The sequence below is a fragment of the Glandiceps talaboti genome, chromosome 5 (genome assembly GCF_964340395.1).
Source record: "Glandiceps talaboti chromosome 5, keGlaTala1.1, whole genome shotgun sequence".
In the NCBI taxonomy this organism is placed as follows: Eukaryota; Metazoa; Hemichordata; class Enteropneusta; family Spengelidae; genus Glandiceps; species Glandiceps talaboti.
Genome location: NC_135553.1, coordinates 21,199,978 through 21,217,001, shown reverse-complemented (window position 1 = coordinate 21,217,001; position 17,024 = coordinate 21,199,978). Strand labels below are relative to the sequence as shown.

At 29.8% G+C, this 17,024-nt stretch overlaps 1 protein-coding gene across 1 annotated transcript; it reads right to left on the bottom strand.

Annotated features, from left to right (window-relative positions):
- Positions 1-510: 510 nt before the first annotated feature.
- LOC144435484 (uncharacterized) lies at positions 511-12,132 on the bottom strand. The gene is made up of 5 exons (XM_078124078.1): positions 12,113-12,132; positions 11,557-11,676; positions 2,472-2,671; positions 2,026-2,115; positions 511-1,259 (listed from the first exon to the last, which is right to left on the bottom strand). The coding sequence occupies exons 1-5, from the start codon at positions 12,130-12,132 to the stop codon at positions 613-615; spliced, it is 1,077 nt and encodes a 358-aa protein (XP_077980204.1). The 3' UTR covers positions 511-612.
- Positions 12,133-17,024: the final 4,892 nt, after the last annotated feature.

The window sequence follows — 17,024 nt, the reverse complement described above, 5'->3', positions numbered from 1 at the left end:
AATCAAGAACATGCAAGTTCTTTAAACATAATTTTCAAGTTGAGAATTATTGAAGTAATATCAGGGATTTTAGTATACGGAAATTATAATCAAAATTTAGATTATAATAAGTGATCATACTTTAGAAATTAAAATTAGGGAGGAGATCCCCCAAGAGTTCCCGTTGATTTTAAAATTTTGTAAAAGATGTGATTTAAATTTAGTTGATGATGAGATACAATTGATTTTAGATTGTTCAATTTTCAGCATACAAAGAAAAAAAAATAGTTTGAAGAATGTGATATAAAAATCAGTATTATTAATAGAGTTTTATCATTTTTAAATATTATGCCAATATCATCTTCCTCGTGCCAAATTTTTGAAAAACTTGTAAAGATATAAACTTGTAAAAATATTAATGTGTTAGTGTTAGAAAGAGAAAAAATTGTTTTGTTGTTGTTGTTAATATTGTTGTTGTTGTTGTTGTTGTTGTTGTTGACGATACAGTTGAGTAAGAAAGTTATTATTACTAATCAAGGACAACATATGGTATATGTAAGACATCTATCACTTATTATTGTATAAACAAAGAGATGATTGTCATAATATAGAACAAATTACTACATTTATCAATTATGAGATGAGATAACCATTAAAGGTGTTGCAATGAGAATTACCACGGTAGTGAAATCTATAAATTGTATTTGCCCCTAACACTAATTTGACTTGATCACTTTGATCTAGATGTAGCATACCACTCTGAGATTGCATTCTATGTCCTGATAGTGATGTCTGATAGATTACAAACTTGTCATCATTATTGAGTTTCAATGCAATCAACAAATACTTACCAGAATAAGAAAAGAATGTAAAAGAGAAATAATAGATACCAGGTACTTGACAGGTAAACACACCAGTATTGATATCAATATTGGCATTTTCTTGTAAAATGCTGTGAGTGTAAGTGATAGTTTGTTCAGAACCGGTTCCAGACATACCATTCTGTCTTGCTACAGAGAATGCTACCTTGACCTGGGTTGGTATCTCACCTTTCTCTCCTTTTACACCTGTTAATCCAACACTACCTTTCATACCAACAGTACCTTTATCACCTTTGACCCCAGATGGACCAACAGGACCTCTCAAACCTTCCATACCATTATCACCTTTGACCCCATGAAATCCATCAGTACCATTCAACCCATTTACTCCTTTATCTCCCTTGGCACCTTGTGGACCAACCTTTCCAGGACGACCAGTTTGACCTTTGACCCCAGTACCTATAAATAGACATGATTGTATATTTTGAGAATCTGAGTCTTAGTCATAGGTGTTTTCAGGTGGTGAATATTAATGCTAAAGATAATTATAGAATTAAATAAATATTATTTTATAATCAATATTATTATATAAATCAAATTCTGCAGATGTTAATACCATCATTTGAAGATAATACGGATAACTTTGTAGCACAACTGTATATACTTAAACTATCTATTTCTTAATAATGATTTATGTCTGTTAGTCAAACTCAATCCTATTATAACATGTACTCTTTAATAAATGTGACTCTGATATCTGATACCAGTCACAGTAACTAACTTCAAAGATATAATGAACTAAAGATGAGGTTTTTTTAAATCTACGGATCTTTTGCGAATTGATTGGGGGGGGGGGTTAAATATTAAAGTGGCCATATGGATAAGCATTGGGAGTTTATTTTGGTTTTTTAATTTATAACAATTTTATCATAACTTCCTACTTGAAAAATCATGTGAAACAACATAGACTATAAGTCTGTGTTTGCAACTCAATACATTGCAACAAGTTAAAAGAATGTGTAAAAAGTTTGTTATTGTATGTATATAACAAAGATGTTACACATTTATTAATCTTTTGCAATTTATTGAGTTACAAACAAGAACTTGACAAACGTTTCACATTAATTTTTCAAGTATGAAGCCATGATGAAAATGTTTTATAAATTCCAAATGTAAAATAAATACCCAATCCTTATCCATATGGCCAGTTTAATAGTGTGCTCACCTGGTTGTCCTATGGAGCCAATTTCACCTTTATAACCTGGTTCACCCTTGACACCTTGCGTACCAGCTGGTCCTATTACACCAGGTTGGCCTGTATATTAGAAAAAAATTATGGATGATATGGATTAAACTTAATTGTGATTGAGTTTGTCAAAAGAGTTTGATGAAAACAAATTTCATGATTTCAGTATATCTAGATCCGCTACCTGGGAAAAGTATAAATAGACCAGTAGGAGTTTGGACGGCATCACAAGCCAGAAGAGTATAGACTAGTATTTGAGTATAATGGCAACTGGGAAATAACTAAAGGTCAGTGGCTGTTGATGAGTAGATGTGATACAGGTCAACTTTGGGACAGTAAATCCCATAAGTTCAGTCATAATCTGGAACATAATTGAGGTTGTCCTGGAGGGGCCTGAAGGTCCTAATAGAGAAAAGTTCAATTACCTTGCCTACCCACTGGTCCAGCAATACCTGGAGCACCAGGTTGTCCTGGAGGGCCAGCAGGACCTCTGGTATCTGGCCAGGAATTGGAACAGATGCTTAAACATTGACCATCCTCATCATTGGTTTGTGCTGTGGATGTTTGAATAATTACTACCAGTTGAAAAATCAACACCAATTTATCCATCATGGAATGTAGACTTCTAAAAATTTAAAACAAATTTTATATAAAAAATTTAGTATAATGTAAAGAAAAAACATTTATACCTGTAAGTTTTATCAATTGATAATAAAGAGATAGATTTGAACTTTCTGTAAACAAATTTCAAAGAACACGCAATCACAACTGAATCCAATAACAAAAAATTCTGATAGAAAATGTAAGCTGTGTGAATCTTCACTTTGAAAGTACCAGTTCAATATCAATTTCATATTAATGTTATATGAAGAATTAAAGAACTATCATGAAGACCCTCTTGATAAAACAATTAACTCACATTGTTTTCAATAACATTTCTGGATATCAAAATCAAGTTTATTTTAACTGCATATAGAGATAGTTAATAATATACATTATCATTAAACTTATTTCATTTGGACTGGACTGGACTGGACTAGACTGGACTGGACTGGAATGAACTGGACTGGACTGGACTGGACAGGACTGGACTGGAATGTACTGGGGCTTTGAGCACAAAGTGGGAATTGAAGCTTTTTTCCACATTATTAACAACATTATTTAATCTTTGACAAAGGTTGCATGTATTTCTGAGTACTCAATCTAAACCTGACTTTAATTTAAAGTGTGTTTTAATCTTGTCTTTTCAAATACCATAATAGAACTGTTTTACTTCTTATCCATTCTACTATTATAGGCACGTTTTCAAATAACATAATTAACATTTTCATTATACTACATTTTACACACAAACAAATTATAGTATTTTATGGGGGAAAAATGCAGAGCATGAGATTGATTAATCACATTAATTTGCCTTGAGCATTTTTCATTTTTGACACCCGATGAAAGTGATTTTCATCTAAAGGTATTTAGACCTATATGCCCATACGTGAATACTGTGTGACTATGGGCAGTATATTTTAATTAATACTAATTAACTGTACAAGATTTTCAATGTTTTTATGGCTTCCCTTAATACATACAGATGTACCCAAAACCATTCATTAATGCTTCTACAATTTCAACCAGAACAGGTTTTTTATGATGAGCATGACAAATTTGTTAAAACAGAAATGGCCAGATGAAATTAACAGTTAAAGTACAAAGTACTGTGTTAGCTGATCAATATGTCCCCTTTGGTGAATTCAGTGAACTTTTAGAGAAAGTGAAATGTAGGTCCAATACACATTAACCTGCAGCCATTCTTGAATACTATAAACGAAATACTAAATTGTTGATCTTATTTTAGGAATACGGTACATAAATGGTGCATACATGCATACATGGAATTTAATGGAGGGGGGGGGGGGAGTATGAGGTGGGGGGTTAATTATCACCCTCAAACAGGGGAAACATTTGACCAAAATCTTCCCTCAAACTACTAAATTTCTAGAAGAGTACAACTCTTGTCTACTGAACTATACAAGTTTGCAGTTGTACTGTCAACAAAACCCAGCAGTCAAATATTAATTTTGATAGATGTGGTCAAATCTATTGTAACTAGAGGATGCACCAGATGTTGAACAGTTCTAACTTTTGTAGGTGACTAAATAATTTAGTTGTTTTTACTGATGTACAAAATTTGACATCATTTTTAATTTTATATACAAAATGTACATAGAAATATGACATCAAATGAAAAATGAAATGAGAGACAAAGTCTATTATCTGAACTTTTACAGTAAAAACACACAAAAAAGTGAATAGAAATGGAACTATGGTATCCTAATATTATAAATTTAACCAAAATCATATCTGAATTCAGCAACACCTACGTTTATAAATATTAACTAGCAGGTCATGCAATTTCACATCAATAAAAGTATCCCTATTTTCTAAATGCTGAAAAATTTACCAAAAGAGATATTATTTTTATGAAGAACTTTAAAATACAGCCTCAATAGCCATCAGTATATACTTTCCATATGTCAAAGAAAAAAGAACAGCATTTTCAATTTTTTTACTTAAATTTATAATTTTTTACTAAAAGTGTCAAGAAAGTCAAATAAGTGCAAAGTACTAGTAAATGATATTTAAATAAACAAACAAGTATTTTAAATTTTTTGTTATGGAAATGGTACTTTTTGAGCAAAAGTGTCAAGAAAGTTGTAGTAAATATTAAATAAACGGTATCATCTTTTCATGAAGACTTCAGAATTTCCTCACTGTAGGCATGCACACTTACCTACCAATTAAAATATCTAATGGTAACAATAACATGAAAATAGAAAATAGATAGTGTTTAGAGCTCACTATACTTCATGTAAAATACAACAACATTTCTATTATGCCTACATCAAAAATTGTAGTGTTTATAGCCTTGCACTTCACAACTTAAAATAAAACAAAATTGTATTTCAAAGTAATGAACTAATAATAATGACATAAAATTAACTCTACTATAAAAGACAAACTGTAATTATGATGTATAAAGTGTTGGATAAAAAGTAGCTGCACTATTCAAAGTGTTGGAAATTACAAAAAGATAAAACTGTTTGATGTAGTTTTTAAAAGCTCATTGAAAACCAAAGAAAAAGTATTTCACCAAAAATTACAGAAAAGAAGTTGAAAAAAAAAGTGTGTGGATGGACGATGACAAACATTCTATATAACCAGAATAAACTTTACTCAGCTGCCATGTACTAGTGTAAACAACCTGTAGATATAAACTCAGTCTATGAAATGATTTCTATAAATTCTGTACATCCTAAGGATTATTCTCTGTAGACGGTTTACAAAGACCAAAATCTTCACTCAAACTAAATTTGTAGGAGTTACAACTCTGTCTACTGAACTACAGACAGTTTACAGTCAGTTGTACTGTCAACAAAACCAAGCAGTCAAATATTAATTTTGATAGATGTGGTCAAATCTATTGTAACTAGAGGATGCACAAGATGTTGAAAAGTTCTAACTTTTGTAGTTTACTAAATATTTTAGTTGTTTTACTGATGTACAAAATTTGACACCATTTTCAGTTTTATATACAAAATGTACACAGAAATACAGCATAAAATGAGAGAAAAAGACCATTATCTGAATTTTCAACAAAAGATATCACAAAAAGTGAGTAGAAATGGAACTCTGGCATCCTAATATTATTTAAACCAAAATCATATCCGAATTAACCAAAACCTAGGTTTATACACACTAACTAGCAGAACAAACCAACATGCACTTTCACATGGATAAAAAATATCACTATTTTCTAAATGCTGGAAAATTTATTAAATGAAACATATTTTTTATAAAGAACTTTAAACTATAGCCTCAATAACCATCAGATTATACTTTACATATATCAAAGAAAGCAGAATAGCATTTTCAATTTTTTTTTCTTAAATATATAATTTTGACTAAAAGTGTCAAGAAAGTCATAAGTACAAGTGAATAATATTTTTTTTAAAAAACAGGTAAAACCATTTTTAATTTTTTGTTATGGAAATGGTAGTTTTTGAACAAAAATGTCAAGAAAATTGTAGTAAATTCAAAGTAAATGGCATCATCTTTTCATGAAGAATTCTGAATTTCCTCACTGTAGGCACTTACCTACCAAAATATCTAACAGTAAAGATAAGATGATGTAACAATTTGTATTATAAAGAATTTCAGAAAAAAAGCGAATGTTTAGAGCCAAAGTACTTCAAAAGGTAAAGTAAAACAAAATTTGTCTTTTAAACTAAAAATGACACAGAATCAATTCTAAAATAAAAGAGAAACTGTAGATATGATGTATAAAATTTTAGATAAAAAGTTGATCCACTGTTACAAGTGTTGGAAATTACAAAAAGATAAAACTGTTTGATGTAGTTTTTAAAAACTCATTGGAAACCAAAGAAAAAATATTTTCACCAAAAATTACACAACAGAAGATGAAAACAGCAATAAAAAAGTGTGTGGATGGACGATGACAAAACATTCTACATAACCAGAATAAACTGTACTCAGCTGCCATGGACTAGTGTAAACAACCTGTAGATATAAACTCAGTCTATGCAATGATTTCTATAAATTCTGTACATCCTTAGGATTATTATCTGTAGACAGTTTACAAAGACCAAAATCTTCACTCAAACTAAATTTGTAGGAGTTACAACTCCGTCTACTGAACTACAGACAGTTTGCAGTCAGTTGTACTGTCAACAAAACCAAGCAGTCAAATATTAATTTTGATAGATGTGGTCAAATCTATTGTAACTAGAGGATGCACCAGATGTTGAACAGTTCTAACTTTTGTAGGTTACTAAATATTTTAGTAGTTTTACTGATGTACAAAATTTGACACCATTTTCAGTTTTATATACAAAATGTACACAGAAATACAGCATAAAATGAGAGAAAAAGACCATTATCTGAATTTTCAACAAAAGATATCACAAAAAGTGAGTAGAAATGGAACTCTGGCATCCTAATATTATTTAAACCAAAATCATATCCGAATTCACCAAAACCTAGGTTTATACACACTAACTAGCAGAACAAACCAACATGCACTTTCACATGGATAAAAAATATCACAATTTTCTAAATGCTGGAAAATTTATTAAATGAAACATATTTTTTATAAAGAACTTTAAACTATAGCCTCAATAACCATCAGATTATACATTGCATATATCAAAGAAAGCAGAATAGCATTTTCAATTTTTTTTCTTAAATTTATAATTTTGACTAAAAGTGTCAAGAAAGTCATAAGTACAAGTGAATAATATTTTTCAAAAACAGAGACAACCATTTTTAATTTTTTGTTATGGAAATGGTAGTTTTTGAACAAAAATGTCAAGAAAATTGTAGTAAATTCAAAGTAAATGGAATCATCTTTTCATGAAGAATTCTGAATTTCCTCACTGTAGGCACTTACCTACCAAAATATCTAACAGTAAAGATAAGATGATATAACAATTTGTATTATAAAGCTAATGTTTAGAGCCTAAGTACTTCAAAAGATAAAGTAAAACAAAATTTGTCTTTTACTAAAAATGACACAGAATTAATTCTAAAATAAAAGACAAACTGTAGATATGATGTATAAAATGTTAGATGAAAAGTTGATCCACTGTTAAAAGTGTTGGAAATTACAAAAAGATAAAACTGTTTGATGTAGTTTTTAAAAACTCATTGGAAACCAAAGAAAAAATATTTTCACCAAAAATTACACAACAGAAGATGAAAACAGCAATAAAAAAGTGTGTGGATGGACGATGACAAAACATTCTACATAACCAGAATAAACTGTACTCAGCTGCCATGGACTAGTGTAAACAACCTGTAGATATAAACTCAGTCTATGCAATGATTTCTATAAATTCTGTACATCCTTAGGATTATTATCTGTAGACAGTTTACAAAGACCAAAATCTTCACTCAAACTAAATTTGTAGGAGTTACAACTCCGTCTACTGAACTACAGACAGTTTGCAGTCAGTTGTACTGTCAACAAAACCAAGCAGTCAAATATTAATTTTGATAGATGTGGTCAAATCTATTGTAACTAGAGGATGCACCAGATGTTGAACAGTTCTAACTTTTGTAGGTTACTAAATATTTTAGTAGTTTTACTGATGTACAAAATTTGACACCATTTTCAGTTTTATATACAAAATGTACACAGAAATACAGCATAAAATGAGAGAAAAAGACCATTATCTGAATTTTCAACAAAAGATATCACAAAAAGTGAGTAGAAATGGAACTCTGGCATCCTAATATTATTTAAACCAAAATCATATCCGAATTCACCAAAACCTAGGTTTATACACACTAACTAGCAGAACAAACCAACATGCACTTTCACATGGATAAAAAATATCACAATTTTCTAAATGCTGGAAAATTTATTAAATGAAACATATTTTTTATAAAGAACTTTAAACTATAGCCTCAATAACCATCAGATTATACATTGCATATATCAAAGAAAGCAGAATAGCATTTTCAATTTTTTTTCTTAAATTTATAATTTTGACTAAAAGTGTCAAGAAAGTCATAAGTACAAGTGAATAATATTTTTCAAAAACAGAGACAACCATTTTTAATTTTTTGTTATGGAAATGCTGGTTTTTGAACAAAAATGTCAAGAAAATTGTAGTAAATTCAAAGTAAATGGAATCATCTTTTCATGAAGAATTCTGAATTTCCTCACTGTAGGCACTTACCTACCAAAATATCTAACAGTAAAGATAAGATGATATAACAATTTGTATTATAAAGCTAATGTTTAGAGCCTAAGTACTTCAAAAGATAAAGTAAAACAAAATTTGTCTTTTACTAAAAATGACACAGAATTAATTCTAAAATAAAAGACAAACTGTAGATATGATGTATAAAATGTTAGATGAAAAGTTGATCCACTGTTAAAAGTGTTGGAAATTACAAAAAGATAAAACTGTTTGATGTAGTTTTTAAAAACTCATTGGAAACCAAAGAAAAAATATTTTCACCAAAATTGTCGCAAAAGAAGTTGAAAACATAAATTCAGAATTTCCTCTCACTGTAGGCATGCACACTTACCTCCCAAATAAAATATCTAATGGTAACGATAAGATGAAAAAAGAAAATACATAGTGTTAAGAGCTCACTGTACTTCATGTAAAATAAAACAACATTTCTATTATGCCTACATCAAAAATTGTAGTGTTTAGAGCGTAGTACTTATAACAACTTAAAATAAAGAAAGTTGTATTTCAAAGTAATGAACTAATAATAATGACATAGAATTAACTCTACTGTTAAAAACAAACTGTAATTATGATGTATACAATGTTGGTTAAAAAGAAGCTGCACTGTTCAAAGTGTTTCAAATGACAAAAAAGATAAAACTGTTTGATGTAGTTTTTGAAAACTCATTGGAAACCAAAGAAACAATATTTTCACCAAAAATTACACAAAAGAAGTTGAAATCAGCAAAAAAAAAAGTGTGTGGATAGACGATGACAAACATTCTACATAACCAGAATAAACTCTACTCAGCTGCCATGGACTAGTGTAACCAACCTGTAGATATAAACTCAGTCTATGCAATGATTTCTATAAATTCTGTACATCTTAAGGATTATTCTCTGTTGACGGTTTACAAAGACCAAAATCTTCACTCACACTAAATTTGTAGGAGTTACAACTCCGTCTACTGAACTAGAGACAGTTTACAGTCAGTTGTACTGTCAACAAAACCAAGCAGTCAAATATCAATTTTGAAAGATGTGGTCAAATCTATTGTAACTAGAGGATGGTCAAGATGTTGAACTAATATTACTTTTGTAGGTGACTAAATGTTTATTTTTTTTTACTAATTTACAAAATCTGACACAAATTATAGTTTTATATACAAAATATACACAGAAATATGACATCAAATGAAAAAAACGAAATGAGAGACAAAGTCAATTGTTTGAAGTTTTAACAGTAAAAACACAAAAAAAGTGAATAGAAATGGAACTATGGTATCCTAATATTATAAATTTAACCAAAATCATATCTGAATTCAGCAAAACCTATGTTTATAAATATTAACTAGCATGTCATGCAATTTCACATCAATAAAAGTATCCCTATTTTCTAAATGCTGAAAAATTCACCAAAAGAGCCATTATTTTTATGAAGAACTTTAAAATACAGCCTTAATGGCCATCAGTATATACTTTCCATACATCATTTTGTTATGGAAATGGTAGTTTTTGAGCAAAAGTGTCAAGAAAGTTGTAGTAAATACAAAATAAATGACATCTTTTTATGACGAATTCAGAATTTCCTAACTGTAGGCACTTACCTCCCAAATAAAATATCTAATGGTAAAAATAAGATGAAAAAAGAAAATAGGTAGTGTTTAGAGCTCACTGTACTTCATGTAAAATAAAACATTTCTATTACGCCTACATAAACAATTGTAGTGTTTAGAGCATAGTACATGTACTTAACAACGTAAAATTAAAAAAAAGTTGTATTCCAAAGTAATGAACTAATAATAATGATACAGAATTAACTCTACTGTTAAAAACAAACTGTAATTATGATGTATACAATGTTGGTTAAAAAGTAGCTGCACTGTTCAAAGTGTTTCAAATGACAAAAAAGATAAAACTGTTTGATGTAGTTTTTAAAAACTCATTGGAAACCAAAGAAACAATATTTTCACCAAAAATTACACAAAAGAAGTTGAAAACAGCAAAGACAAAGTGTGTGGATAGACGATGACAAACATTCTATATAACCAGAATAAACTATAGTCAGCTGCCATGGACTAGTGTAAACAACCTGAAAGATGTGGTCAAATCTATTGTAACTAGAGGATGGTCAAGATGTTGTAGAATTATTACTTTTGTTGGTGACTATTAAAATAGTTAGGTGTTGTTTTTTTTTGTTTGTTTTTTTTACAAATCTATCAAATTTGACAACAATTTTACATATACAAAATGTACACAGAATTACAATATGAATTGAGATATATTGAGACACACAAAACAACATTTCTATTGTGCCTACATCAAAAATGACAGTGTTTAGAGCCTAGTACTTCACAAGGTAAAATAAAATAAAAAGTTGTTTTTCAAACTCATAACTCAGAATGACACCCAATTAATTCTACTATAAAAGACAAACTGTAGATATGATGTATTAAATGTTGGGTAAAAAGTAGCTGCACTGTTCAAAAGTGTTGGAAATGACGAAATGATAAAAATATTCAATGTAGTTTTTAAAAACTCCTTGACAACCAAACAAATATTTGACAAAGAATTTCAAGAAAGAAGTTGTAAACAGGTAAATTAAGTGTAATGATGGACGATGACAATTAAACATTTCATCTATAGTCAGCAGAATAAACTCTACTCAGCTGCCATGGAATAGAGTAAAGAATATGTAGGTATAAATTGAGTTCATGCAATGATTGCAATAAATTCTGTACATCCTTACCTTGGATTATTCTCTGTGGATGGTGGACAAGGACCAAACTGTACGTCTTCGGTCAAAACTGATTTTGTCTGATGAACTAGACAGAGTTTGCAGTTATGCAGTCCAACTTTCAAAGGTTTTCTGTTTTATGGAAGAAAACAGTAATTACATATATTAGAGTCCAGAACAGATATGGTAAAATCCATTACAATGAAGGGAGGGAGGGATGAAGATGGTCAACACTTGCTGTCATAAAAACTAGCTTTTCTGTTTTTAATGAACTCTCACAACAGTTTAATCTAACTTTAGATTTATATACTCATGAAAGAGATTACAAAATCGCAGAAAAAAGAGACTTATTTATATTTTGTACTTTTGTCAATGTTTTAATTTATTTTCTTCACTTTTTCTACCCTAAAGATAATGGAATAGGTTTGAATGGCCTAATATACGTCATAATTTATAGTTATTCCATTTGGGCATGTTTTCTTGAAGTGACCCATTTATAAACTTTTTGATTTATGGACACTTTCAATACCAAAGTTAGCTATTGACCCATAGCCATAGTTCTCCCTACCCCCTGCCTGGTTGACCCATACCCCACCCCTACCCGATTGATCATAGTTGTAATTAGCTTGAAGGAATTCAATTGACCTAGTTTTTCTATAAAAAAAATTAAATGTAATAGTTTGCTGACACATAGGCACAACTCCTCCCCCTCCCCAACAAATCTGTTAGTTTTTTTTACTTAACTGGAGTGAACCTGTGTGTTACATCTTTATAGAATACAAACATAGCAATGTCAGCATTGTCTAATTATCTTCTATCACAGCTAGTACACAGAAAGTATATACCACCAGTAGCATAATAAACAAAATTATTGATCTCAATCCATCCCTATCCCAATCAGGTGTAATCGCTAAAGATGATTAGCAGGTAACAACAAAATCAGCATAGATAGCAGATAATTTGTCTGTAGTTTAGATTCTGAACTGATAAATTTTATTTTTATTTACATGTCAACATGTACCAGTAATGTATAGAAGGAAGCAGGAAACCATGATTTCATTTCTAGGAATAATATGTATTTAATACTGACATATCCCCCATGCAGTGTAACATAGAAGTCGGTGACATCTCCAAACATATATACTAAGGGTATTATTTCAGGTCAAATTAAGTTTAAAGAAGTTCCTTGTAGTTTTATCTTACCACAATTTAATTGTCTTCCTTAAAGTTTTGACACATGGATTTCCATATCCCGTTTCAGTCATCTGAGATTGGACTTTCCAGATGATGTATATTCCAGTTGTTCATCAAGTATAGATGTTGTGTACAATTGAAAGATGAACTCATCCACTTTCTCTCATCATGTTTTATTGCAGACATTGTTTCCATCATGATCTTTACTCTGCATTTTCGTGGTGATTTTTAATAATACCATGTAATACAAATGGTCACATGATCAACCTGCATTGCTGTTTCTTATATCTAAATGCACATTTACATGTAGAAACTCAACTCAACCACACACAAACACGTGCATGCATACTTAGTACACATACGTATACATACATACATACATACATACATACATGTACATACACATATATACATACATGCATATACGCATGCATGCAAATACACACATGCACACACAGACATTCATGTATGCATGCATGCACACATGCACACATAAATAAATACATACATACATACATACATACATACATACATACGTACATAGCAATGTCAGCATTGTTTAATTGTCTTCTATCACAGCTAGTACACACACAGAAAGTATATACCACCAGTAGCATATAAAACAAAATTATTGATCTCAATCCATCCCTATCCCAATCAGGTGTATATCGCTAAAGATGATTAGCAGGTAACAACAAGATCAGCATAGATAGCAGATAATTTGTCTGTAGTTTAGATTCTGAACTGATAGATTTTATTTTTATTTACATGTCAACATGTACCAGTAATGTATAGAAGGAAGCAGGAAACCATGATTTCATTTCTAGGAATAATATGTATTTAATACTGACATATCCCCCATGCAGTGTAACATAGAAGTCGGTGACATCTCCAAACATATATACTAAGGGTATTATTTCAGGTCAAATTAAGTTTAAAGAAGTTCCTTGTAGTTTTATCTTACCACAATTTAATTGTCTTCCTTAAAGTTTTGACACATGGATTTCCACATCCCGTTTCAGTCATCTGAGATTGGACTTTCCAGATGATGTATATTCCAGTTGTTCATCAAGTACAGTTGCACATGTGTACAATTGAAAGATGAACTCATTAACTTTCTCTCATCATGTTTTATTGCAGACATTGTTTCCATCATGATCTTTACTCTGCATTTTCTTTGTGATTTTTAATAATACCATGTAATACAAATGGTCACATGATCAAACTATATTGCTGTTTCTTATATCTACATGCACATTTACATGTAGAAACTCAACTTAACCACACACAAACACATACATGCATATTTAGCACTCGTACGTATACATTAACAAACATACATGTACATACAGTATATACATAAATACATACCGGTACATGTATACACACACACACATGTACACACACGTACATACATGAATGTTCGCATGCATGCAAATACACACATGCACACACGCACACATCACATAAACACATACATACATACATTATACATACATACATACATACATACATGCATACATACATACATATATACATACATGCATGTATACAATGTGTTTTTTTCACCACATTGCAGCAGACAAAGTAAACATTCTCAAAATAAATCACAAACCCAAGTTTTTGAGACTATAAATCTAACTGGTCTCTTTATTGCGTTGATAATTCTGAAATAGTAAATATTTCCACTACATACATGTACTGTATATGATTCAACTAATAATACAAAATAGTTAGATAGCATAAGTAACTGAAGTAGTCTTGATTACATACTGTCAAGAGATGAAACTCTTTGACAAATCAAAAAAATAGTAACAAAAAAAATGTACACACAGGTATTCATTAAAGGTGCACAAGTTGCAACTGAACATATTTTTTGAAAATGTTTTCTTAGATGTAATAACTTACTCGTAAGATTGTACTCTTTCAACAGTATTGAATCACCTATATGTACATGATAAATCAAATTTAAAAAACAATTTAAAATTTTTTTCGGGGGGGGGGGGGGGGGGGTGTGTGTCAAGTACACAAATATCAGCGCCCTCAATGGCAATCCCAATTTAAACCTGTTATTATAGTACTAGTGGATGAGATTGACCACTGATTAAGATGTACAATGTCAGATTATTGGTATTTTAACAATGTTCAATGAATAGATTGTGTTTATCTAATGGAAAAAGCAATACGACATTTACAAATTAGTGTAGATTTAAGATGCCAACAGATTTAAAACCAAGCTTTCACTCAAGATTTCAACATTCACGACGCTATCTATGGATAATATTGACTACTACTTAACGGATGCAATGTCTTTTTATATCAAATTAACTGACAAACTATTAGAAAATAAATATTTGGTGACTTGATAATAAAAAATATCCCAGTTGCAGCTAGTGAGCTTTAATATAGGTACTGAAATACATTTCATGTTCAGTTTGGGTAAGACTGTATTTTGGGTACTGAAATACATTTCATGTTCGGTTTGGGTAAGACTGTATTTTGGGTACTGAAATACATTTCATGTTCAGTTTGGGTAAGACTGTATTATAGGTACTGAAATACATATCATGTTCAGTTTGGTTAAGATGACATTTTGATATACAAAAGTTATAATAGTAGTTAAAAGACGTTATAAAACTTGATGTTTATGCAGTCAAAATATCAGAATTTAAGGTTTCATACAAAACAAGACAGTCTAATAAAACATGTGTATAACCTCTCAGTATATTCAGTAAATTTTGCAGCTATTTAATACTCATTATTATATCTTTGATTTGATTTGATTTGATTTGATCAAGATGACATTTTGATCTGTACATCATAAAAGACATCTAGTTGGTAAATACATCATTGAAAGTTATCAAAATACAAAAGAAGTTACTAAAATGTATTATGTATCTATTCAATACACAGCTACAAATTCACCACGATTACTGATATCTTTTGTGATGACAATTTTGATCTATACATCATAAAAGACATCTATTTAATAGCTGATATTTCTAGGTAACACATCAATGAAAGTTATAAAAAATATATAAAAAGTTATACGAAAAATGTATTCAATAAACAGCTATAGTGAATTGCTATGATTTATTATCTTTGTGATGAAGATGACATTTTGATCTAAAAAATGCAGAAGTTATCAAAGACACTAAGTTAATACTCCTACCATTAATACGTCACAAAAATTGATATAAAATAAGAAAGTTATAAGTGTACTCATGCACTCAGCTACATTTACTATATCTTAATTGGTTGGTCATGATGACATTTTGATCTGAACTCATCAAAGACATTAATGTAGAATTATAACTGATTCTCAGAAATATGGTATCTAGTATTGACTCCAATTATTGGATTTAGAGGTGAATTGGGTAGATTTCCTTTACAAATAAAAGCCACAGTTGCACAGATTAAATATTGGAACAGAATTAAAAACTTACCACATATTTTAAAATGTGCATTAAATGAGTAAAAACAAATAAACTAGAACTGGTTAAATCATATTAAAGAAACATTGGTTGTGAATGATTTAGATAAAGTAAGTTCTCATTATAATGCAAACAATGTCACACTATTGTTAATTCCAGTAACATTAAAACTAACTAATGATTAAAACAAGACTCGGAAGGAGGAGTTAAATCATCAAGACAGTAAAGGGGTGAATGAATTAGGAACATACAAGTTCTTTAAACATAATTTTGAAGTCAAGCATTATTCAAGGAATATCAGGGATTTTAGTATACGGAAATTATAATCAAAATTTAGATTATAAGTGATCATACTTTAGAAATTAAAATTAGGGAGGAGATCCCCCAAGAGTTCCCGTTGATTTTAAAATTTTGTAAAAGATGTGATTTAAATTTAGTTGATGATGAGATACAATTGATTTTAGATTGTTCAATTTTCAGCATACAAAGAAAAAAAAATAGTTTGAAGAATGTGATATAAAAATCAGTATTATTAATAGAGTTTTATCATTTTTAAATATTATGCCAATATCATCTTCCTCGTGCCAAATTTTTGAAAAACTTGTAAAGATATAAACTTGTAAAAATATTAATGTGTTAGTGTTAGAAAGAGAAAAAATTGTTTTGTTGTTGTTGTTAATATTGTTGTTGTTGTTGTTGTTGTTGTTGTTGTTGTTGACGATACAGTTGAGTAAGAAAGTTATTATTACTAATCAAGGACAACATATGGTATATGTAAGACATCTATCACTTATTATTGTATAAACAAAGAGATAATTGTCATAATATAGAATAAATTACTACATTTATCAA